Source organism: Phocoena phocoena, chromosome 19 (assembly GCF_963924675.1).
Source record: "Phocoena phocoena chromosome 19, mPhoPho1.1, whole genome shotgun sequence".
Classification (NCBI taxonomy): Eukaryota; Metazoa; Chordata; class Mammalia; order Artiodactyla; family Phocoenidae; genus Phocoena; species Phocoena phocoena.
The window spans coordinates 42,221,928-42,245,611 of record NC_089237.1 but is presented as its reverse complement, the minus strand read 5'-3'; the positions used below and the strand labels follow the sequence as shown (position 1 = coordinate 42,245,611).

At 50.0% G+C, this 23,684-nt stretch overlaps 1 protein-coding gene across 4 annotated transcripts; it reads left to right on the top strand.

Moving 5' to 3' along the window:
• The first annotated feature begins 182 nt into the window (after nt 1–182).
• Nucleotides 183–23,400, top strand: ADAP2 (ArfGAP with dual PH domains 2). 4 transcript variants are annotated; one of them, XM_065896743.1, is made up of 11 exons: nt 183–358; nt 1,225–1,355; nt 3,038–3,129; nt 4,265–4,344; nt 5,488–5,600; nt 12,243–12,389; nt 16,289–16,372; nt 19,639–19,701; nt 20,881–20,958; nt 21,674–21,902; nt 22,936–23,400. In XM_065896743.1, the coding sequence occupies exons 1-11, from the start codon at nt 265–267 to the stop codon at nt 22,968–22,970; spliced, it is 1,146 nt and encodes a 381-aa protein (XP_065752815.1). In that variant the 5' UTR covers nt 183–264; the 3' UTR covers nt 22,971–23,400. The 4 variants fall into 4 exon arrangements, with proteins under 4 accessions (XP_065752815.1, XP_065752816.1, XP_065752817.1 ...); XM_065896744.1 differs by having other exon boundaries at nt 265–358; nt 20,884–20,958; nt 22,936–22,970; XM_065896745.1 differs by having other exon boundaries at nt 265–358; nt 21,674–21,824; nt 22,936–22,970.
• Nucleotides 23,401–23,684: the final 284 nt, after the last annotated feature.

The window sequence follows — 23,684 nt, the reverse complement described above, 5'->3', positions numbered from 1 at the left end:
GATTCCAAGCCCTGCTCTGGGTCCCTGCCGGGCGGGCGTGCGCCTTAGAGAGGAACGCAGCCCGCAAACAGGACGCGCCGGGGGCGGGACAGAAAGTCCAGGAGGGGCGGGGCTTAAAGTCCTGGGGGGCGGGACAGGCGGCGCGGGCGGGCTAGAGGCGCTGGGTTTGCGTTCCGCTCCACCTGCGGGCGAAGGTGCTGACCATGGGCGGCCGCAGGCCGGGGGGCGGCCGGACTGAGCCCTGCTGAGCCCGCGGGGCCGGCCATGGGCGACCGCGAGCGCAACAAGAAGCGGCTGCTGGAGCTGCTGCGGGCGGCAGGCACTGGCAACGCGCACTGCGCCGACTGCGGGGCGGCAGGTAAGGGCGCGGCGGCGCGTGCAGTCCGGAACGTGGGACCGGCCCCCGGCCCGCCGGCCCCCTCCTCTCCCTTCAGGCCCGGGCCGGTCCAGGACTCCAGCTGGATCCGCGCGTGACCCTTATATCACCTTCGGACCCGGGCCCCCGGCAGACCTCTCCTCGGCCAGTACCGCTCCCACTCGAACCCGGCCGGGCCGCCTGTTCTCCCCACTCTGGACCTCGACACTAGATCCCGGCCCCGGGTGCCCTGACCATTCTACTCACCTCCCCTGCCAGACACCCTACCCACCCGGACCACGGTCCTTGACGTCTTCATTCCGGACCCAGCCACTTCCCACACCCTCGGATCCAAACATCCTACACATCAGGGATCCCAGACCCCGGACCCAGTTCTGCCCTGATGGTCTAGTGCCCCTTCCCCACCCGCCCCGGACGTCCCCAGGGTCCTCCCACGTTCCTGCTCCACAGCACTCCGACCCTGTGGACCCCGAGCGTCCCTGACTCCGACTTCCCCACCCGCAGCTCCCCAGCCAGGCGCCTCGGTGCCGGTCCCTTCCTCCGCGCTCTCCTCTAGGTTCCTCGGAGTCCCGACACTTCCACATCGCGCCCGCCTCAGCCTCTCGCCCCCATCCTCCTCGGGACTCCTTCCAAGATCTTCATCCTGGCCGCCGCCGCGCCAGGGCCAGTGGGCTGACCAGAGGGTTTCATGCTGATCTTAGTTCATCCAAGGCGGAGAAGCTAAGAGAGGAGTCATGGGCTGAGCTGGACACCTCCCCAGGCTAACTGCCAAGCCCTGCCTCTCCTGGTGCCCCCTGCCCAACCCTGGTTTCTTCACCCAGCTCCCCTCCTGTCCTCTTGTCCCGCAGATCCCGACTGGGCCTCTTACAAGCTGGGCATCTTCATCTGTCTGAACTGCTCCGGAGTCCACCGCAACTTCCCAGACATCAGCAAAGTGAAATCTGTGAGACTTGACTTCTGGGACGACAGTATTGTGGAGGTAGCAAGGGGTGCAGGTGGAGAGCATTGGAACAGCAGAACTGGGGTGGAGGCAGTGGGCAGGGTGCTCCCATTCTACAGGGAAGGAAACTGAGGCCAAGAGAGGGGCAATAAGGAGGCAATTAGACTTGCCTTAGACGAGGCCCTGAGTTCAAATCCTAGCTCCATCACTTGCTTACTTACTAGCTATGAGGCCCTGAGCCCGCTATTTAACGCTGGTTGTGAACCCTTTCCACATCTGTGTTATAAAGATACCCCTTCGTAGGGCTGCTGTAAGGATTAAATGCAGGCTCAAGGCAGGTACAAAGTAAACAGTCAATTAACAGCTGCTGTTCTCATTCGCTGAAATCCTGGACTATAACAGAAGTATCCTGATTCATGGTACATAGTCCTCCTCCAGTCCCCCTAGCCAGGGAGGGGACCACTTTTTTCTCCTGACCTACAAAGATGGAGGACACCTGCAGCCCAGATAACACCATTCTGGCCAGGAAACCTTCAGAGAGCAGGCAGTACTAAACTGGGCTGGCTAGCTGAGGATTTCCGGGACTACTGGGGAAGCAGACCCATATTTACTGAGTACCCATCTGTGCCATGCACTGTGCTAGACCACTGGGCCTAGATACTTTACTCACTCATTCCACACGTTACTGTAAGCCTACGTATGCTGGGTATAGGAGAGAGCAGTGAACAAGATAAAGTCTCTGCTCACATGGAGCTTACATTCTAGTGCAGGAGAAAGTTCTACTGGAAACCAGCACCTAAACCTGAGGGTCGTTTCTTTGTACCTTATCACTCCCCTGTTATATCTTCTTCATCTTCATGGGTGAGATCCCTGAAGCTTAAGTGTTGCCCAGGCGTCACTCAGTGAATAAATGGCGCAGCTGGGATGCAGACCCTGCTCTTTTGAGATCCAAAGCCCATGCAAATCCCGCGACACAGCCAAGTGGCCACTGGGGAAGGGGAGAATAGGGTTCACACTGCCCAAGGGACATGGATTAAAACCCTGATGTTTTTTCCGCACATGCCCTCACCCCAGATATGCCACTGCTGTTACTGAGCGCTGTTGGCCAGGGCCACTCCTGGCACATCTGCCTCTGGGTCTCTTGGGTGCCAAAGGCCCCCAGTGATCTTCCTGACCTACATACTCTATGGGGCAAGCACTGAACTTCTTCCATCCTCCAGCTCCATCTATCTCCTGCGGACTTGCAGGGGCTGCTGCTGGTGGTCCTGGCCATCTGTGGAGGGGGTGGGAGAAAGAACATGAGCTTTGGAGTTAGACAGGTCTGGGTTCAAATCCCAGCTCTCCACTGACTAGCTGTGTCACCTTGGGTAAGTCACCTAACCCCTCTGAGCCTCAGTGTCCTCACCTCTAAAACGGGGGTGGTAATATTACAATGGCTGAGCGGATCAAGTGAACTAATGCAGGAGAGCTGTAAAGTGCTCTGCCTGTATGAAGCATGGTTGTTACAACACCTCATTGCTCCAAGTTGGGGCTTCCCAGCAGCACAGATGACCAAGCTGGGTGGGGTGGCGGGGAGGAGGGGAAATGTCTCAAACTCCGGGAGGAGTGTCTCCTGACTCAGCCCAGGAGCCAGTGAGAACAGTGGCCTTCAGAGTAGACCGTGGTTTCATTTCACGTTTTTTCAAGTTCTAACATTACCCCAAGTTGCTGTTGTCTTGCAGTTTATGACCCACAATGGGAACCTCCGAGTGAAGGCCAAGTATGAAGCCAGAGTCCCTGCTTTCTACTATATCCCCCAGGCCAACGACTGCATGTGAGTGGGTGATTTCCTGGTTCTCCCCCACCCCCGCTCCCACCACTACCCCATCTCCCGTGTGGTGGTCTCTTCTACAGACATGCCCAGCAGGTGGCGCCAGGAAAACATTTGGTACTGTCTTGGAGAACACACAGACTTGATGAAAGCCCCTCTCCACCGTCATAGCTTGGGTTGTCACTTGCCCCCTCTGGGACTCAGTTTCCACAGCTGTGAAATGGGGCATTTTCTTTAGGATCTGTCCCTTTGACTTGATGTTCTCATAGCCTACAGGTGATAACTAACTTGATTAAGAAGCCGCTGGTATTTTAGCAGAACAAATGTGTTTCAGCTATTATACTTTCTACGGAGTCCCACCTGAGCTGTCCCACCTGAGCTCAATGTTGCTCCAAAGCAGCTGCTTAGGCCCCACCTAAGCACTTACCATGTGCTCTGCACAGTACAAGACACTTTGTATGCATTTAAACCTCTCAACAACCCTCACGGGTAGGTAGGTATAATATTATTGGCATACTCCCCAAGTTCAGAGGAGTTAAGTAACTTGCCCTTGGTCACACAGTGGATAAATGGTAGGTAGAGTGGGACCAGGTCCCAGGTGGTCAGACCCTAAGACCACTGCTCTGTCCAGTGTAGCATGCTCAGATCTCATGGGTGGGCCACAGGAAGAGGCTCTTGGACTGTCCTGGCTTAAGCTCATGAACACGCAGTGGGATGTGGCAGAGTAGATGGTCCAGGGGAGCTGTTATCTGTCTCATTGACCTAGAGGGCTGAAGCTGAGGTTGGAATAGTATAGTGGTGTGCATATAGCCCACTGGGGGAGATATTTCCCCCTGGGGAGACACTGGCAATGTCTGAAGACATTTTGGGGTTTCACAACTGGGGAGGGGGTGCCACTGGCATCAAGGGAGTGGAGGATGAGCAGAGATACTGCTAAACATCCTACAAAGCACGAGACGTCCCCCCACCGCTAAGAATTACCCGGTCCCGAATGTTAATAGTACCCAGGCAGAGAATCCCTGGCTAGCCTGAGCAGGCAGCTGCTGTGATGCTCCCATCCTCAGCTGCGGGGTCTCAGAAAGTTGCCGTGGGAAGAGGATGCATCAGACACAGCTGACTAAAGAGCCTCTCTTTTTAGGGTCTTAAAGGAACAATGGATTCGAGCAAAGTATGAGAGACAGGAGTTTATGGCTGAGGGGAAAACGATCTCACCCCCAGGTAAAGTTATTTTCATCATCTTTTGAGGGCTAGTTCTGATGCGTTCTAGAAAACAAAGTGCCTGTGTATTAGGAACAAGGTCAGCAGAGATATACCTGTCACCCTTGCTCTGGCCACAGAGGCCAAGTTGTGGGTTCCTCTGTCTCTGAAATAGCAACACATCGGCTGGTGGGGTTTTATGGTCTGACTGGCCGAGAAACACATTCGTCTCAGGTCCTTGCAGGGCCACAGGGTGTATAGAGTCTTCCGTATAAATTGCAAAAAGACTCACCCACCGGGCAGACCAGGAAGAAATAAGACACCCTGCTTCTGGCTAATGTAAGCCCTGGTGTGGCACAAGCCTCGGGAAGATGCATGGACTGGATTTTGCCTCCCTTCCCGCCTTTGTGCAGGGCACAACCTCATCGGTGGCCCTGAACCTGTGGCAGTTTCTGCCCTGCTACTCTGAGTCCAAGCTGACACTGACCCAGAGAGCAAAGTATACAAAGCTGCTCTTTGAGGACCAGAGGCAGCCAGTGCTCAGTTCTCCTAGTGGCCAGGAGCACAGAGGGCACTCATTATTCCCACACTCTGGAGAGTTTCATTAGGCTGATGTCAACGTGAAGTTGGGCCTCCTTCAGAATCAATCCAGTTTCTTAGGATTTAGCCTACTTATTTTATTTTTATTTTTATTTTTTTGTGATACGCAGGCCTCTCACTATTGTGGCCTCTCCTGTTGCGGAGCACAGGCTCTGGACGCGCAGGCCCAGCGGCCATGGCTCACGGGCCCAGCCGCTCCGTGGCATGTGGGATCTTCCCGGACCAGGGCACAAACCCGTGTCCCCTGCATCGGCAGGCGGACTCTCAACAACTGCACCACCAGGGAAGCCCAGGATTTAGCCTACTTAGAGTTTACTATGTCTTCTTAGGAAACAGCCAAGGAAGAAAGTTGAGGGTAGCCCAATTGAAATCATACAACATTGCAAATTTGGCCCCAGACAGGACCCCCATGTCCTGCAGCTGAAATAGCTAAATTAGATCCTAGACATTTTAGCAGCAGGTGAGAGGTTCATTCCACCCCTGAGACCATACGATACGGGGTTCATGAGTTGCTTGTTTGTCTTGAAGCCGTGAGTGTTCACTCTTTCTCATCCTTGGTGGAAGGTAACCGAGAAGGGTTCCTATGGAAGCGGGGAAGGGACAACGCACAGTTCCTGAAAAGGAGGTTTGTGCTCCTGGCAAGAGAAGGCCTCCTGAAGTACTACACTAAAGAAGAGGTAAGTCTTCTCTTACTCCTCCCAGAGCGCTGGCTCTCACCCCACTCAGGTCTACATTTTTATTTATTTATTTTATTTTTGGCTGCGTTGGGTCTTCGTCGCTGCACGCGGGCTTTCTCTAGTTGCGGTGAAGGGGGGTTACACTTTGTTGTGGTGCGCGGGCTTCTCATTGCAGTGGGTTCTCTTGTTGCGGAGCACGGGCTCTAGATGCGTGGGCTTCAGTAGTTGTGGCACGTGGGCCTCAGTAGTTGTGGCGTGTGAGCTTCAGTAGTTGTGGCTTTTGGGCTGTAGAATGCAGGCTCAGTAGTTGCTGTGCACGGGCTTAGTTGCTCCGCAGCATGTGTGGTCTTCCCAGACCAGGGCTTGAACCCGCGTCTCCTGCACCGGCAGGCGGATTCTTATCCACTGCACCACCAGGGAAGTCCCAGGTCTACATTTTGATCAATAGTGCCTGGTCTTGTGTATGAGCTCAGCCACTGAGACTTAGGTACCACACGCTGCTACTTTTCCTTGTTATACAATCCATCCAGTCCACTAAAAAGCACACCTTCTCTTCACCTAGAATGGGCTTAGACTGGTCCATGATTAAGCCTTTGATGATCACTTGATTTTTACTTCATTTATTTATGTACTTAAGAAATATTTATTGAGCACCTACTATGCTAGACTTTATTCCAGGAACTGGGGATACAGCAATAAACTAAACGAAGTTCCTGTTCTCCTGGGGCTTCCATTCTAGTGGATGGAGACAGGTGTAACCAAAACATACATCAATACATAATCTATCCAGTGGCAATAAGTTATATGAAGTTAAATAAAAGAGGGTGAAGAGTTAGAGCGTGGGGTAGAGGGAGGTGCTACCACAGGTGGTCAGGGGAGGCCTCTCTGATGACATTTGAGCAGAGAACTGAATAAATGTGAGTTCTGTGGATTTGAAGGGTAGAAGAAGTAGAGGGAACAGTATGTACAGAAGCCCTGAACATGGTCATGTGTGCTGATTAGAAAAGATGACCCCTCTGAGAGGGTGCAGCCCTGGTCCCTGTCTAGGCAAGCAGAAGCCTGCATGGCGGTTCTCACTTGTACCTTCAGCGGGGGGCTTTTTGTTCAGTGCACAAACTGCCCAACCATGAGCCGTAGCCCTGGCTTGAGCTGGGGATGTATTTGGTGAGTCTAGAGGACATGAAGGAGGCCAGAATGCCTGGTGCAGCGTGAGCAAGGAAAAAATGGGGCGAGATGAGCTCATATAGTGGAAGACTTCAGAGGCCATAGGAAGACTTGGGAATTTTCTTTGGAAACAGCTTTATTGAAATATAAATTCACACACCATTGGATTCACCCATTTAAAGTGTATAATTAATAGCTTTCAATATATTCATGGAGAACATTTTCATTACCCTAAAAAAAGAACCCCCACATGTGTTAGCTCTAGTTCTCCACTCCACTCCCCTCCCCCGGCCCTAGGCAACCACTGATCTACTTTCTAACTCTATAGATTTGCATATTCTGGACATTTCATACAAATGGAATCATACAATATGTGGTCTTTTTTTAAAAATTTTTTTGTTTATTTATCTTTGGCTGTGTTGGGTGTTCGTTGCTGCACACGGGCTTTCTGTAGTTGCGGTGAGCAGGGGCTACTCTTTGTTGCGGTACACGGGCTTCTCATTGCGGTGACTTCTCTTGTTGTGGAGCACGGGCTCTAGGCACATGGGCTTCCGTAATTGTGGCTCATGGGCGCATGGGCTTAGTTGCTCCACGGCATGTGGGATCTTCCCTGACCAAGGCTCGAACCCGTGTCCCCTGAATTGGCAGGCAGGTTCTTAACCACTGCACCACCAGGGGAGCCCGTAATAGTTCTTTATATATTCTATACACAAGACCCTTATGGGATATATGATTTACAAAACATTTACATTCTTTTTTTAATATTCTTTTCTACTATGGTTTATCACAGAATATTTTTACAAAACGTTTAGGCGTTTGGATTTTACTCTGCTGTTGGGAAGCCACAGGAGGGTTTTGAGCACAGAAGTGATCTGCTTTGACTAAAACTTTTGGAAAGGGGCACTCTGGCTGCTACCGGCGAGAATGGAGTGGGGGGTGGAGGCGAGAATGGAGCAGTGGGGAGGCGAGGGTGGAAGCAGAGAGGCCAGTTAGGAAGCTATTGCAATAATCCAAGTGAGGAATAATGGGTTAGATCAGGATAATCGTGACGGAGCTGGTTAGAGTGGTCAGATTCTACATGTATTTTGGAAATAGAGCCAATGGCATCTACTGAAGGATTGGACACGGAGTGTGAAAGTCAGCAGAATCAGGACTGATTCCCGGATTTTCGCCTTATGCAACTAGAAGTCTAGATTTGTCATTTGCTGAGATGGCAAAGACTTAGCCCCTTACGGGGATGATCAAGAGTTCCTTTCCCGTTTGAGATGCTTATTAGTCATACAAATAGAGACTGAGAAAGAAGTTCTCAGAAGTTCTGAGTCTAGAGATTTGGGGAGAGTTTGGAGCTGGAGTCATCAGCATGTAAACTGGTTTAGCAACCAGACTGGCTGGAGTCACCTAAGCAGGGGGTGGGGGTGGATGAGAAAAGATGTCGGAGGACTGAGTATTTTAGTTATTTGTTGCTGAGTGACAGACACACCACCCTAAAACTTAGTCGCTCAAAACATCAGTCTATCGTGTCTCACAATCCTGTGGGTCAGGAATTTGAGCAGGCAGTGGCTGCCCCATTGTACATCAGTGGAGTGGTTGGGCTGCGCTAGGAGACCCAGGAAGCCTTCACTCACATGTCAGGTGCTTTGGCATCCTCCTTGTGCCTTCTCTGTGATTGGTCCTCATTCAGGAGTCCAGCTCAAGCTTTGTTGCAGCGTGGCAGCCGGCTTTCCCCGAGCAAATGAGAATGCTGCCAGGCCTCTCAAAGGTTAGGCCAGGAACTGCCTTCTGTTGGTCAAAGCAAGTCATGCAACCAGCTCCAATTCAAGAGGAGGGGATATAGATTCCACCTCTTTATGGGTAGAGTGGCATGTGCAAACTAGGAGGGAAGGAATTGGAGAAGCCCATCTTTGGAGATTATCTACCACACTGAGCCCTGGGATATTCCAATATTTAGAGGAAAGATAAGAAGTTTCCAGCAAAGAGAATGTGAAGGAATGGCCAAGAAAGTAAGAGAAGGACAAGCTCTGAGCACTTTAGCCTTCCTCTTACTCCATTTCCTACATGCAGAAATTACTATTTATGTCCCCTGTTGCTTTCCTGGATGGACCAGAGCAATGCCAGAAGATCTGTCCAGTGTGGCCTCAGTCTGGGGCCAGATGAAAAATGATGGGGGATGAAGAGTATTAACCCTCCAAGAGAGAGTAGGGATTTCTTCTCAGTCTTCAGTTTAAATCACTGAAAAATATTGCAAGTACTAAAGGCAGGAAGAAAAAGTGCTGCTACAGAGTTAGGAGCAGCCATCGAACCCCAGTAGCTGTCATGAGTTAGGATGTGAGTCTCATCCTTGGTTGGAAAAAGTTGATCTGTTTCTCAGTCCTAAGCCTGTTCGGTCTAAAGCAGTCTAAAAATAGAACAAGTTGCCTTTGTTCTTTTTTTATTTCTTTACCCAAAGGGAAAAGTTTTAAATTATAAAGGTAACTCATTTTTATGTGAAACTTTTGGGTAATACAAAAAAGTGAAGTTTAAAGAAAGCAAAACTCAGAAGATATTTCAACATAGCAAAATATTAATACCCAGATCACATTTTTTTAAAACCCTAAAAATCAAGAAGAAAAAAACAATCCATTGGCAGAAGAGGCTAAGGAAATGGTTTGGTAGTTCACAGAAAAGGAAACCAAAATGCCTGATAAATACAGGAAAAGAAGCCCAATCTCTCTGGCAGTCAAGAAAATGAAAATTAAAATCACAATGAGATATACTATGTATCCACCAGAATGGCTAAAATTAAAAAGGTTGACAACACCAAGTGTTGACAAGGATATGGAGAAACTGGAACCCTTACTGCTGGTGGGACATAAAATGATACAACCTCTTTGGAAAACAATTTGGCAATTTCTAATAAAGTTAAGTGTACACTTAACCATATAACCCAGATTTTCCACTCCTAGGTATTTACAAAAACATATGTCCACAACAAAATTTGCCCACAAATCTTGTTCACAGAAGTTTTATTTGTAATAACCAAAACCTGGAAGGTATCCAAATGTTCATCCACAAATAAATGAATTAAAAAATTGTAGTATATCCATAGAATGGAATATACCCAGCAATAAAAAGGGACAAGCTACTAATAAATGCAACAATGTGGATCAATCTAAAAATATTGTTCTGAGCCAAAGAAGACTTATACAGGAGTATATACTGTATAATTCCATTTATATGCAATTTCAGAACAGACAAAACTATACCAATAGAAAGCAGATAAGTGATTGGGATTGGGGTGGGGTGGGAATTGATGCAAAGGAGCAAAAGGAACTCTTTTAGGGTAATAGTGATGTTCTAGATCTTGATTGTGGTGGTGGTTACATGGGTATATACGCTTGTCAAAAAAACTGCACTCTTAAAGTGAGTCCCATTTATTGCTTATAAATTATACCTCAATTAAGTTGAATAAGAGAAATTAACAATGAGATTCCATTTCAAACCCTTCATATTGGCAAAAATGTTAAAAAAAACTGGCAGCATTGAGTGTTGGTGAGGATATGGGGAAAGGGGAAACCTTCTATGTTATTGATGGAAATTTACTTCCAGTATGTACATTGGTGCAACCACTGTGGAGAGCCATTAGCAAAATAATTTGGCAGTTTTCAGTAAGTCAAAGATGTACACACTTGTGAGCTAGCAATTCCATTCCTAGTCGTGACCTAGAGACATTCTCACGGGGGTATACCAGGGATACCAGCTGACAGCAGCAAAAAATCAGAAACAATCTCAGTATCTGTCAACAGGAACATAGATTGATAACTTTTGGTGTAGTCATTTACAAGAGCCAAGTAGATTGGTATATCTCAACATGGACAGACATAAAACGTTGAGTGACAAAAGCAGGTTGTAGAATGATCCATATAATGTGATACCATTTATGTAAATTAAAGCCACATAAAACAACACTATGTATTGTTCATGGGTATGTGTATGTGTGTATAAAAGTGTAAAAAGTGAACTAGAAAGATGCACATCAAACTCATGACAGTGATTGACTGTGGGGAGTGGGGGAGGGGAAAGGGACAGGGTAAGTAGTAATTAAAGGGATTTTGGCTCTATTAGTAATGTTTTATTTTTTAAACAAATTTCCTTTTGGAGAACGATATTGACAAAATTAAATACACCTTTTTTGTATTCTTAGTATTTTTCATAGTAAATATTTTCAAAGGAAAGTCATCCATTAACCTTTCAAGAAAACCATTGTGAAGAGTGTTGGTGTAAATCTGTCCATACTTCTTATGTATGTGCAAATAAACATATAGTATATACATACAGTTTATGTACATTATATATATACTATATGCATATAGTAATGCATATATATGTGTATATAATTTTTGCATTAATAGGTTCCTACTATACATCCAGTTCTGGGACTTGGTATTTCTCACACATGGATATCATGGACATTGTTTCATATTAGTAATATTGATTTAAATTTTCCATTAAAAAATTCTGTGATATTTTATTGTGTGGATTTGCCATGATTTATTTATTTAACCCATTATCATTGATGGACGTTTCAATAATTTCTTCTTTTTTATTTTTTTACTGTTATAAGCAACATGGCAGTAAACGTCTTTTGACATACGTGTTGCATAGTAATGCAATTACTTCCTCGGATAGATTCTTAGATGTGAAATTGTGGGTCAAAGCAAAACACTCAACATTTTAGTAAATATGACCAAATTTCCCTCTAGAGAAGACTGTCCACTAGAACTTTCTTCAGTGACGGAAATTTTCTCTGTTTGCACCTGTCCAGTACCCTAGCCACTAGCCACAGGTGGTCGCTGAGCACTTGAAATGGGACTGCGTGTGACTAAGGAACTAAAGTCTTAATTTTATTTAGTTTTAATTTTAATAGCTGCATGTGGGTAACAACTATTATGGGACTAGAGCGTTGGTATCATTTTTTCTCTTATCAGTTATGAAAGGAAGCACTTGTTTCCCCTTTGCCTTCTTAGCATCAGTGAGTGCTCGAGTTGTGTTCAGACCCTGAGAACAGAGTGGAGGGTGGGAGGGCATGCCCTGAGGCCCCCGCAGCTGCTTTTATCTGTTTGTTTAATCTATTTTATTTGTTTGCTTTCCACGGATATTTGTTTCAAATTCTTTTTTCTTTTTTGGCTACACAGCATGCGGGATCTTAGTTCCCCAACCAGGGATCAGACCTGTGCCCCTTGCAGTGGAAGCACCAAGTCTTAACCACTGGACCTCCAGAGAATTCCTGATGATTCGTTTCAGAAAAAGTTCTATGGCTAAACATTTTGAAAAGTTCTAAGTTAAGGTCTTTCCAAGCCCCCTTTCAGCTCAGAGAGGCCAATCTGATTAAGCAGAGTTCCACACGGGTCATCTGTTTGCAGTTAAGTCTCCCTGGCGAACATGATGAGAAGTCACCCTGCTGACTGTCAACATCTTAAGTATCTGCTTCCTCTCTTTTAGGGTAAAGAGCCCAAAGCTGTCATCAGCATCAAGGACTTGAATGCCACCTTCCAGACAGAGAAGATAGGGAACCCCCATGGGCTGCAGATCACCTACCGAAGAGAGGGCCACGTCAGGAACCTGTTTGTGTATCACGAGAGTGGGAAGGTGAGAGCCTCCAGCTCGCTGCCCCCCTCACTCAGCAGCCTCCTGAGATCTGCTGCTGCTCTTCACCTTAACCTATTGTCACTTTTTTTTTTTTTGGCCACACCATGTGGCTTGTGGGATCTTCGTTCCCCAACCAGGGCCCACGCCAGTGAAAGCACCGAGTCCTAACCACTGGAATGCCAGGGAATTCCCTATTGTCGCTCTCTAGTTGGAGACAGAGGTACAAGTAAAGCAGAGCGAGATCAGGGAGAGCAACCTGGTGGGTACCAGGGGTGCGTCTGGATGGTGCACAGCCGTCAAGGGGCATCCACTTAGCAGAAGGGACTATGCCCAGGGATGGCAAGTCAGGTGGGGCCGGAGATTCCAAATATGGGAGGAGGAATGGATCAAAGCCTGGGCAGCGGCGCACTCCACGGCCTTGCTTCTCAGCGTTTGGTCCGGCACCAACAGCATTAGCCATCACCTGCGAGCTTCTTAGAGCTAGAGTCTCGGGCCCACCCCGGACCTACCGAATTAGAAGCTGCATTTTAACAGGATCCCCAGGTGATCCTATGCGCACTGAAGTTTGGGGAAAACACCACTTAAAGGTCCAGGAAATCAGCTCCATCAGAGAAGAGCAGGCCAATAGTACAGGTTCAAGAGAATAAGCTGGGTCAGAATGAGCAGGGTCGTGTGACGGGGCAAGGGTCAGGGATGCTAAGTCGAGGTGAGGAGCGGCAAAGGTGGGGGCTGACATTTTGTGAGTTTCTTTTTAATTCTGTGCCAGGTGCTCTTCTTGGCGGTCACTATACATCATTTCTTAATCTTCAGATCAACCCTGGAAATGTTTTATCCCCGTGTTACAGAGGCATGGGCATGTTAAATAATTTGCTCAAAGTCACGTAGCCAATGATTCCTGAGCCCTGCACCCATTTCCCCTCCCCAAGTGCCTCTGCTGGAGGAAGGACCCTTGGCAGCAGGAGGCAGGAACCAGATACAGGGACTCGATCTTCCCATAAGGCCCTAGCGCTGGGATGGTGACCATGGATCACCCTCCCAGCAGGCTTCACGCTCCCCCCATATTCTGGGCTGACTTCCTGGTGTGGTCTGAAGAGCTGGGTTTGGAGTCAGAAGCTGGGGCTCTGGTTCTGCCACTCCCAGCTGTGTTGTTAGGGCAGGTTCCTTCCCTCCCTAAGTCTGCTTGTTTATGGTTGATAACGTCCACCTCCCAGAGGGGTTTTGAGAGTTGAGTGACCGTGAACCACGAACGTGAAAGCATCTCATCACAGTGCACTGTAAACGATAGTTGCTACTGTAATTCGTTCATGATTGTGGCGGCTGCAGAAGGAGACAAACTCTTGTGAGTCATTTCACATCTGTGTCATTTATGCATTCATGGGTTCACTCTTTCGGTAAATCCTTATCGCACTCCTCCCCGCAATGTGCACAGCACTGGGGTGTGTCGTGAGTGGGGCAGAGCCATGAGTGGGGTTCTGGGATCTCAGAGTCTCGGGAGGCAGATGGGGAAATAGGCACTGATGATGCTGTGTGAGGATGGGCTGGAGGCCGTGCTAGGGACACACAGGAGACATATAAGTAGCCTAGTCTGGGGGGGGGGGTGGGCTGGAAGGAGGCAGTCAAAAAAGGCTTTCCAGAGGAAGGAGCATCTATTTAAGAATTGTGTGAATATGCTGAAAAGGAGAACACTCAAACCAGCTTAAACAGGACATGAATAGGAAAGATATAGGAGTGTTTATTTATTTCAAGGGCCAGTAGTATGGCTTGGCCTCCTGAGAGATTAGAATCAGGAGCTGTGGTGTGTGTGTGTGTTTAAAAGAGAGAGAGGGAGAGAGAGAGAGAGGGAGAAAGAGGGAGAGAGAGAACACACTCTAACAGCAACACATTGTTCTGTAAAACCAGGAGTGCGAGTAATGTCTCTCTTGTTTGTTTCTCTAAATTCAACGATCTCATTCCCCAAATTGCCAAGAAATCTATTATCAGTCATCTTTCTCGGCTCCCTCCCTTGGCTTTACTAGAATCTTGGGACTTATGCAGTGTGGGAGACATGGAGGAGATGCCTGGTTTTCAGTCCACATTGGGCTCACTGCTGTAGTCCCATGTCCAGACTGGCTGGATACCAGTGGCTACCCCTCCACCCGCGCGAAAGCTACGAGGACTTTTGCTGCAGTGCCCAAGGTCTCAGACAATTACGGTACCTGGCTCCCTACCACTGACCCAGTTGTAGAGCTACCGGCAACCTGGTTCCGGCTGGTCTCCTCTTTCCCTTGATGCCTCAGCTTCTCCCTTAGATGGGCATAAATGGGAGTGTGGCAGGGGCGGGGGGCAGGGGGAGATGCTCAAACTCATGCCCACAGGAGCCAGGTGGGCAATTGAAAAGTAAAGTGGACAGCCTTAAGGCTGTGGCAAACAGGAACACCTGTATAGAGGACTGAAACAGACAAAACTTCAGGAGCCAAACAAACCTGTATGCAGGTTGGATTCTGCCCCGGAGCCACCAGTTTGTGACCAAAGAGCCCTTCCAAAGTGGAGGCCTAGGTGGGTCTTTCATGGGATGGTCCCATTCCCTTAGTGCCTGAGCCTCTAGAAGTTTCTTAACACGCAGGACAGGAGAGCTCCGAACTCAGGAATACGGGGCCAGCAAGTTTGACCTGCAAGAGAGAAAGGGTAATGATGTTTCACACCTTTGAAACCAAATTCAAACGAATTTCTCAATCGCCGTATTACATCTAAGTGCAGCACAGCAGCTATTTGAACAAGTCTTTCAGCTAGCTCCCCCAATTCCAAATTCCTGAGAGAAAGAATCTGATAAGCCCTGTCCAGCCTCTGCATTTGTCCAGTTGCTGTGGTCAAGAGTGGGTAGAATCGTAGCAGCAAGCGTGGCTGCAACTGTGGGTGAGTGGTGTGTGGCTGAGAATGGGTGGGGCAGTTCTCATAGAGTCAGGGCTTGCGTGGAGCAGAAATCTATTGCAATATCTAAACTCACCCTCAGGATGAGTAGAGTGTTCTAGGTAAAAGGTGTGTTGGGGGTGAGGGCAGAGAGTTGGGTGAGGCTGAGTGTTTCAGGGAAAGGTAATAGCATGTGTTGGGATGGGGTAGCGGGGGAGGCGGGGCAGGGATTGCAATGGTTTTGTATGGAAGGAGCTCAGAGGGCAAAGAACTTAGACTCTCTTCCTGAGGGTAGTGGAGAGGACTCTAAGCTAGACTCCATTAGATTTGCAACTCGAAAATCACTCTGGCTGCCATAAGGAGGCCTGAAAGGAGAGTGGCAGAGCAGAGGCAGAGCCAGCTGGATAAAGTGAGAGACGATGGTGGACACTGCCGAGGGAGGTGTTCTCCCAGAGGGACACAGAAGGTCCAAGCCAGCTTTAGCCCAAGTTGCACTCCAGGTGATGAGCATCTGCATTGGAGGAGCATCCCCAGGTGCACCTGCCCCGACCTGAAAGCCAGTCTTTGGCCTCTGAGGACCCTTGCTTCTCAAAGTGCGTCCCAATGACCAGCGTCATATCACCTGAGAGCTCGTTAGGAATGCAGAATCTCAGGCCCCACCCCAAACCCACTGAATACAAATCTGCGTTTTAATGAGATCCTCATACACACATTAGAAAGAGCCAAGCACTGTCCTAGGCCATTGCATAACTCCTATGTGGTCCGCCTTGGTCCTTTCCCATGGCTCTGGGGATCTCCCTGTCAGTGGCTTCCCACTTGCTCAGGTGATGCCCCTGGGCTCGGGCACTGTCCTCCCAGATGCCTGCGAACAGCCCACAGGCTCCTGAGTGGGACTGGGGGTGCGTGCATGTGCCCAGACCTGAAGGTCCAGCTGGCTTCTTGCCTCCAGCCTCAGCTCCCCCACTACTCTGTCTCATTGGCTGTCCATCTGTCCTTTGTATTTTTCTCTGCAGGAGATAGTGGACTGGTTCAATGCCCTCCGTGCAGCCCGTCTCCAATACCTAAAAATGGCCTTTCCTGAGCTCCCGGAGCCTGAGGTGAGCTAAATGTGGACCCCAACTTCCACATCTCCTCTCTGCCATCTCCTTTGTTTCTTGTCTGCTGACCTCGAAGACACTCAGAAGCCAGCCTCAGTTTGTTTGCAGGAAAGACCTTGAGATTTGGGGTTGGGGACCTCAGTGGGAAACCAAAAGCTTTCTCCTGGGGAGTCTGGGCGTTATGGCCTCACCCCTGGCAAGGCAGCCTCCAAAAAGTGGGTCAGGCTGTCCCCTTCGGGATGCATGGCTACCACCCACAGTGTCAAGGGGCTCAGGATTTGAGCATCTCTTTCTCACCCCTTCTCCCACTAAAATGCACGAATGGTCCATCACATACTGCTTATACAGTGCTTTCGAGCCCATTGTATCTTGTAATCCCTTTTATCTAGTAATCCCTTGCAGCCAGCAGTTAGGTGTGTGTGATTATTCCCATTTCACTGGTGAGAAACTGAGCCCCAGGAAGGTCAAGTGCATAACCAAAGGTGTTCTTCACATTCGAACATTCCCCCCTTTACCCTTTCATATTCTGGTGTAAGGAAGGTAGTGGGATCTTTCCCATTATCATTCTAACGGGAACAGTCTGCCTTTCATGGCCTAGGTAGTGGGGAGCCTGAGAACTTCATTTGATTGTCCTCAGATGTCTGGAGCATCCATCTACATCTCTCAGGCTTGGCTGGGGAAGCTGTATAGTGGGCTGGAGGATGCTGCCCTGAGCCAGGAGGCCTAGGCTCTTGTGGACGTTCTGCTGCTAACTTGCTGTGTGACCACTGCGGGTTGAGTCACCTCTCTGTGCATCTGTTCCCACATCTGTAAGATGGTGCTTGGTCTGGGTCATCTTCAGGGTCCCTTCCAACCCTGAGGTGCTGTACTCTGGTCCCTGTCTTAGGCCTGCTCTAGGAGGATTTTGTAAGAGATAGGGGTGGAGAGACCATGTTAGTCCTGGGACTTCTTTTTCCTTTTAATATTTATTTATTTAATTTATTTATTTTCTTTCTTTTTTTGCTGCGTCGGGTCTTCGTTGCAGCACTCGGGATCTTCGCTGAGGCATGAGGGATCTTTTCGGTGCGGTGCGTGGGCTCTTTTTGGTGGCGCACGGGCTTCTTTCTAGTTGTGGCGTGCCGGTTTTCTCTCTCTAGTTGTGGCGCATGGGTTCCAGGGCGCATGGGCTCTGTAGTTTGCAGCACATGGGCTCTCTCGTTGAGGCGCACGAGCTCAGTAGTTGTGGTCTGCGGGCTTAGCTGCCTTGCGGCATGTGGGATCTTAGTTCCCCCACCAGGGATCGAACCCAGGTACCCTGCGTTGGCAGGCAAATTCTCTACCACTGGACCACCGGAGAAGTCCCAGTCTTGGGACTTTCTTAATCCCAACTGTTAGACCCTCCTCGGAAGCCTAAGTGTTCCTTAATGCCCAAGTTTGCAGGGAGCAAAGTGTCTGGAACAGGGGTCCATTCCAGACCCAGTGATGCACCGAGGTGGCAATTCTCTAGGAGCAGTTCCAGCTAGACCCGGCTCAGGGCCCTCCCGGTCTGCAGAGTCAGCACTGGAGCTGGTGACTGCCTGCTTCTGTGGGCGGGGCGCTGGGGGTGCTGACCGCTGGCTGGAGAGGATGGAGGACAAAGTGCAGATGCCCAGCCTCATTTGTCTGGGCCAGCTCTCCAACTCTGCTGACCCCTGCAGAGGAAACTGGTCTTTGGCCAACATCCTCAATGCCCTCTTGCCTCCCTCATCCACCATTGTTACCCCTTATCCACTCCCAGTTTCCTCCCCGCCCACCTCTCTCCCCATCTTTCTTCCCCCCATGTCTACGTATGACGTGAGGTTCTGGGCAACCACCCAGGCCTGGCTCGAGCTCAGGGATCCAGATGCCGGAAACCTGGGGAGCCCAAGTGGGGTTGTGGTCCTGTGATAAGAAAACGCATGGACCCAAAGTCAGAGAAGCTGACGTGTTACGTAGGACAAGTCCCCTCACCTCTCTGAGCCCCAGTTTACTCATCTGTCACCATGAGGACAATCCCTGCCTCCAGGGCTGCCGTCAGTCCAGTGAGCAGGGTGTCTAAGGTACAGTGAACAGAACCCCATCCACGTGCTTCTTCTTCTTCTTCCATTGGCTTCCCGAGGCCTAGACTCCCCCTGCTCTGGCTCCAGTTCAGATGACTGAGCTGTCAGGACTTCTCTTCTCTCCAAATGAAGGAATTAAAGCCTACAGAATGCATTTTAGGGAAAGGGGAGTGTTGTCCTTTATATTTTTGTTTTGAGATCACGATTTTCTCCCTTTCAGACTTTCCATTCCTATTCCCAGATGTCATGTCTGCTTCGTCCCTGCCCTGGGCTCAGGCTCTGGAGAACCCCTGTGTTTTCAGAAACCTGGGCTGTCACTTGAAACTCTAGACTTGCCAGTTGACACCCTGGAGCATAGGAGACCAGCATCAATCCCTGGAAGCTTCTCTGAGCATAGGATGGCAAGTTGGAAGGGATCCTGCAGATCACATAGGCCAGTATCCTTATTACGTAGTGGGAAATAGGCCCAGAGAGGCATAAGGTCTTACCAAGGTAACACAGCTGGTTGAGGTCAGACCTGGAGCTAGAACTCAGGTCTCTTGACTCCTAATCCAGAGCTTTCTCTACTTGCCCACCCTGCCATCACCTCCTATGTCCCTGGGTCAGAATCCCCACCAATGACCAGGTCTTGGCCAAGGGCCTGATCAGGGGGTTCTGCCATGTTTATACTTTAGCATCATAGAGTAGCGGTAGAGGTACCACTAGTGTCTGTATGGTGTCCATCGCCTCTAGATGCGAAAGCTCTTCATCCTACCAATGACATGTCTTTGAGAAAATCCACAACCACTTCTCTGAGGCCTGGTTTGTTCATATATACAACGAAGATGATAATATCCACCTCACAGAGTGGTTGAGAATTACGCGCGGAGCCTGACACACAGTAGATCCTCAGAATATGCCCACCTGACACCAGGAGGGTCTCCTCAGAGCCTTGCCTGTGTCCTCCTGGAGTTGCTGAAGGAATCCCTAAACTAAGTCTTGAAACTAAGACTTGGCTGTGCTGGTAAGCTCTGCAGACATCTGGGGTGCTGTTGTCTGGCTCTGTTGAAATGTTAATGTTGCATCCATACCAAATATAACCCCCTGAACCATGTGTACACATCCTTCCCCATTCCAAACTTCCCCTTTTTTGGGGAGCCAAGTTCGGTGGGGACCCTCGGGCTCCTGGGTGTGAGGCAGGGGTGTCAGTGTGTGTCTTTCTTCCCCCAGCTTGTGCCCCTCATCACCAGGAACTACCTCAAGCAAGGCTTCATGGAAAAGACTGGTCCAAAGGTATATCCTCCACTCCCAGGGAGACTTTCACGGCCCCTGTCCCAGTGGGCGGTAGGGCAGAATTTGGGAGGTGGGAAAATGGGGAACCAGGGGCAGAGAGGAGGGAGGAAGGGGAAGTAAATGGATGTTTGTGAGTTCCGGGGCTGGAGGACCAAGTGGAGACCAGGTGGCTGGAGTGTGGTCCAGCATGGCTGAGGTGCCTCTCCCTGTAACTGGGCATCCTCCCGCTTTATCAACATCACCATTAGCTTCTGTCCTCTTAACACCATCTAACTGATCCTACTCTTGGGAAAGCATAGCTGAAAAGGGACTCCTTGGGGGACAGCTTTTGACTTTCCAGAACCCTTGTGTGTTCTGTGCTGGGGCCCTACCAGGACCGTTCAAGTGACGCAGGGACAAGTGATCAATCTGAGAGAACACACCTATATATACCCATGCTTGGGTGCCCAGCTGCATGCTGGTGGGGCGAGGCTCAAAGTCAGAAGATGGAGATGGTAGGGGGTTGTGACGGGCGGAAGCAGGGAAGGGAGGAGGGAAAGGGAGAAGGAAGGGAAAAGTAGAGGAGCTCCCTAAAAAAGAACCCCAAAGCGACAGCATTCCAGTGCGTTGTGGTTTTTTTGCTTGTTTGTTTGTTTTTAAGATGTAATATGCTGACAGGATGCTTGTTAAGATGACAGTGAAAGGTGTTAGGCAATCAGGGTAAAGAAAGCCTCAGGCAGCTGGAAAACTTGTAAAAGCGTTGCAGGTTCTCTTCCTTCACCAGCTGGTGGCACCGCCCTCCCCGTGGTTCTGGCCAGGGGCTTTCCTTCCCCTGACCTAGGATAGAATTCGGCCAAGGCCAGCACTTTCAGAAGCGCTGAGCAGTAACCACTTCTGATTTCCCAGCTTCCTTTTTCTGAGACTTCTTGTCCACAGCCTGAGAAAGGGGTAAAATGCTTCTTCCAACCCACGCAGGCAGCACCTGGAGGCAGCAGGGCGAAGCTGGGGCTGGGGGAGGGGGTGGGATGGGTGGGGGAGAGATGGGGCAGAGCCTGCAGAGCTCTAGGCCTGGGGAGGGGAGCTGGGGTGTGCGACTGCGGGGCTGGGACCCGCTGGCTCCCTCGGCCTGGCCTAGGCTGGCCCTCTGACCTCTGTCCCCACTGCCTGGCCGAGCCTGGTACGAGGTTCCCTTTTTTGCAGCAGAGAGAGCCTTTCAAGAAAAGGTGGTTTGCCCTGGATCCCCAGGAGCGGAGGCTGCTCTATTACAAGAACCCGCTGGTAAGAGCCACTGCCAGCCCCGCCGCTGTGCACCTGCAGGCGGAGGCGGGGTCAGTGCTGGTCGGGAACCATGGGGAAAGCGACAGGGCTGGAGAAACCCAGCCAGAGGCACGCCTCCATCGTCACTTGTCTCTACGTCCGTCTTGTGCATGAAGCTGTGCTCTCTCTCACCTACAGGAAGTCGTTTATGTGTGTCCAAAATGCTGCCGATGTATCAGTAGCTAAGACAGGTGTTTCCCGGCAGGACTCTCTTCCAACCGGAGGCTGTGGAGTGTAGCAGTTGGGAGTGAGGGCTCTAGAACTCGGCTGTCTGGGCTCCGGTTCCAGCCCTGCCACCTTTAGGGGTGCGCTCTGGGCAGAGCACTCAGCGCTCTGTGCCTCGGTTTCCTCCCCCAGAAAATAGGCTTCATAACACTGCCTTCCTCAGAGGCTGCCGTGAGGATGATCACATGAGTCACTACGTGTAAAGCGCTTGAATTCATGGTGCAGAGTTAACTCTCTGTAAATATTAAGTATCATTTAAACAGATGCCGTGTGTGATGTCTTTTATGGTTTGAGCCTTTTAAATTCTGGGTCCCAGCTAGCCGAAATCCCCAGCAGAAGCCCCACCCAACACACACACCTCTTATTAAAATGGACCTGGGGGGCTGGCAGGCCTGCAGGTGGCCCTCAGCCCCAGGTGTGGCCTCTGACGACCTGTGTCTTCTATTTTCAGGATGCCTTTGAGCAGGGCCAGGTATTTCTCGGGAGCGATGAGCAGGGGTACCAGGTGTATGAAGACCTGCCTAAGGGCATCCGAGGGAATCGCTGGAAAGCCGGCATCACAGTTGTCACCCCGCAGCGGAGATTCATCTTCACCTGCCCCAGCGAGAAGGAGCAACGCGAATGGATGGAGAGTTTTCGGGATGTCCTCTCCCGCCCCTTGACGCCCCTCAACCTCCTCAGTAAGATGCAGGGCTTGTTCCTTTGGCTGAGGGCAGCAGGCAGAAAGGGGCTTCTTCACTTGGGTTCAGCTGTGAGCCCTGAAACTGGGGTCATGGCTCCCGACTGCCCTCTTTCCATTTTCTTCTCTTCCTGCCAAAGAAAAGTTCAGACAGTGTACATTATTGCCAGGGAACCCTCTCTGCCCACGCTTAGTTCCTCTACCAGGAGCCTTTCTCTAGCCACATCTGGAGGAGTTTCGCTCTGGCAGAGCTGTCACTTAGATCTGCTTTTCTGCCCTGCTCAGTCCAGGAGCCTAGCAGCCTCTCTGTCCCTCCACCCTCTGCCCCTGAGTCCCTTTTCTCATGAGAAAACTCTGGCCTGTTATTAAGGTCACAGCGCTGGGCAGCTGCTGGGATTTTGGACTACTCCCCGCTCATAGAGGGAAGGCTATTTTTAGGGCTCTTCTTTTCTCTGGGTCCTTTCATGTGTCCGCCCCTCTCCTGCTCTTCCCCTTCACCCCAGATGTGTCACAAGCAGGCTTCCCCATCTGCAGACAGCCCCGTGAAAGGAGGGGAGACATTCTGAGCCAGAGCAGGAAACTTCTGGCCCAGGGCCTGGCTTCTGGGACACCAAGGAGAAGTTCTTTGTTTGGAAAAGTACAGTCTGAGCAAGTGACCCCACGCAGCCCCTTTGGAGAAACCCTTGTGCCCTTTGAGTCTGACCAGGATAAACACAAACTTGCTTCACTTTCCGAAATCCCAAGGCCAAAGAGCCTCAGAAATGGGCTCGGAAGTTGTTAGTGAGGCAGCTGGTGCTTTTTTCCTCTGGGGGCCTATGTGTCCGAGTCTCTGTTTTTCTCTGTTTCTGTGTCTGACTCTCTGCTTTTCTCTCCTTCTCTGGTGTGTGTGTCCCCTCTGTCTGTCACCTTTTCAGTCTGTTTTTTATTCCGGTTCCCTCTATCATTGTCCCCCTGTCCCCCTGCTGTCCCTGCCCTCCAGTGGGACTGCATTGGCATGGCCACGCCCCACAGCCCTCTTCTTGTTCCCCTTGCAGCTGTATCAACAGAGAGTGGCTACAGCAGCAGGTGACCCACTGGCCAGCCAGCGCACCTGGTGGGAAGGAGAAGTTTTCACCTTGGCCTTGGGGGGCCCCGCAGGAGTGCCCCACAGTCGGCAGCTATCACGGGCTGTGAACTCTGCCAAGACCGAAGCTTTGGCCTTTATCTGTCGGCTCTCTGGGCTTCCCCGCTACCCAGCTCTGGGGGTCTGAGGATCTGATAAATGTCCTCAGGGCCCAGGACATCTGAAATGAAAACATTGCAACGGAAAGGCACCCACAGCATCACACAAGTGGCATGCTGGCTGAAAACGAGAACAGCAACAACAAAAAGTTAAATCTGAAACTAACCACGAGGAAACAATCAGACAAGTCCACATTAGAGAAATTCTGCAAAACAACTGGCTGGACTCTTTAAGAATGTCAGTATCATGAAAGATCGAGTAGTCTGGAAACTGTTCTAGGTTAGAGAAGACTAAAGAGACATAGCGACAAAATGCAATTCATGATTCTTGATTGGATTTAAAAAAAACAGTTATAAAGGAAATCATTGAGATGACTGGGGATGTTTGAATATGGATGTATATTAGCTAGTAATATTGTAACACTGAGATGATTGTGCTGTATTTGTGTAGGAGGCGGCTCCTGATCTCAGGGGATATGTGCCGAGGTGTTCAGGGGTAAAATGTAATCGTGTCTACAGCTGACGTAAATGGTTCGAAAAAAATGTGTATGTGTACATGTGT

Excerpts from the sequence above, each read along its gene's own strand:
- ADAP2 (XM_065896742.1), top strand. The coding sequence starts at position 265 with ATGGGCGACCGCGAGCGCAACAAGAAGCGGCTGCTGGAGCTGCTGCGG. Across the intron at positions 5,601-12,242 it reads AGTACTACACTAAAGAAGAG|GGTAAAGAGCCCAAAGCTGT; the intron begins GTAAGTCTTCTC and ends CCTCTCTTTTAG. Across the intron at positions 20,959-21,673 it reads TCTATTACAAGAACCCGCTG|GATGCCTTTGAGCAGGGCCA; the intron begins GTAAGAGCCACT and ends TTCTATTTTCAG.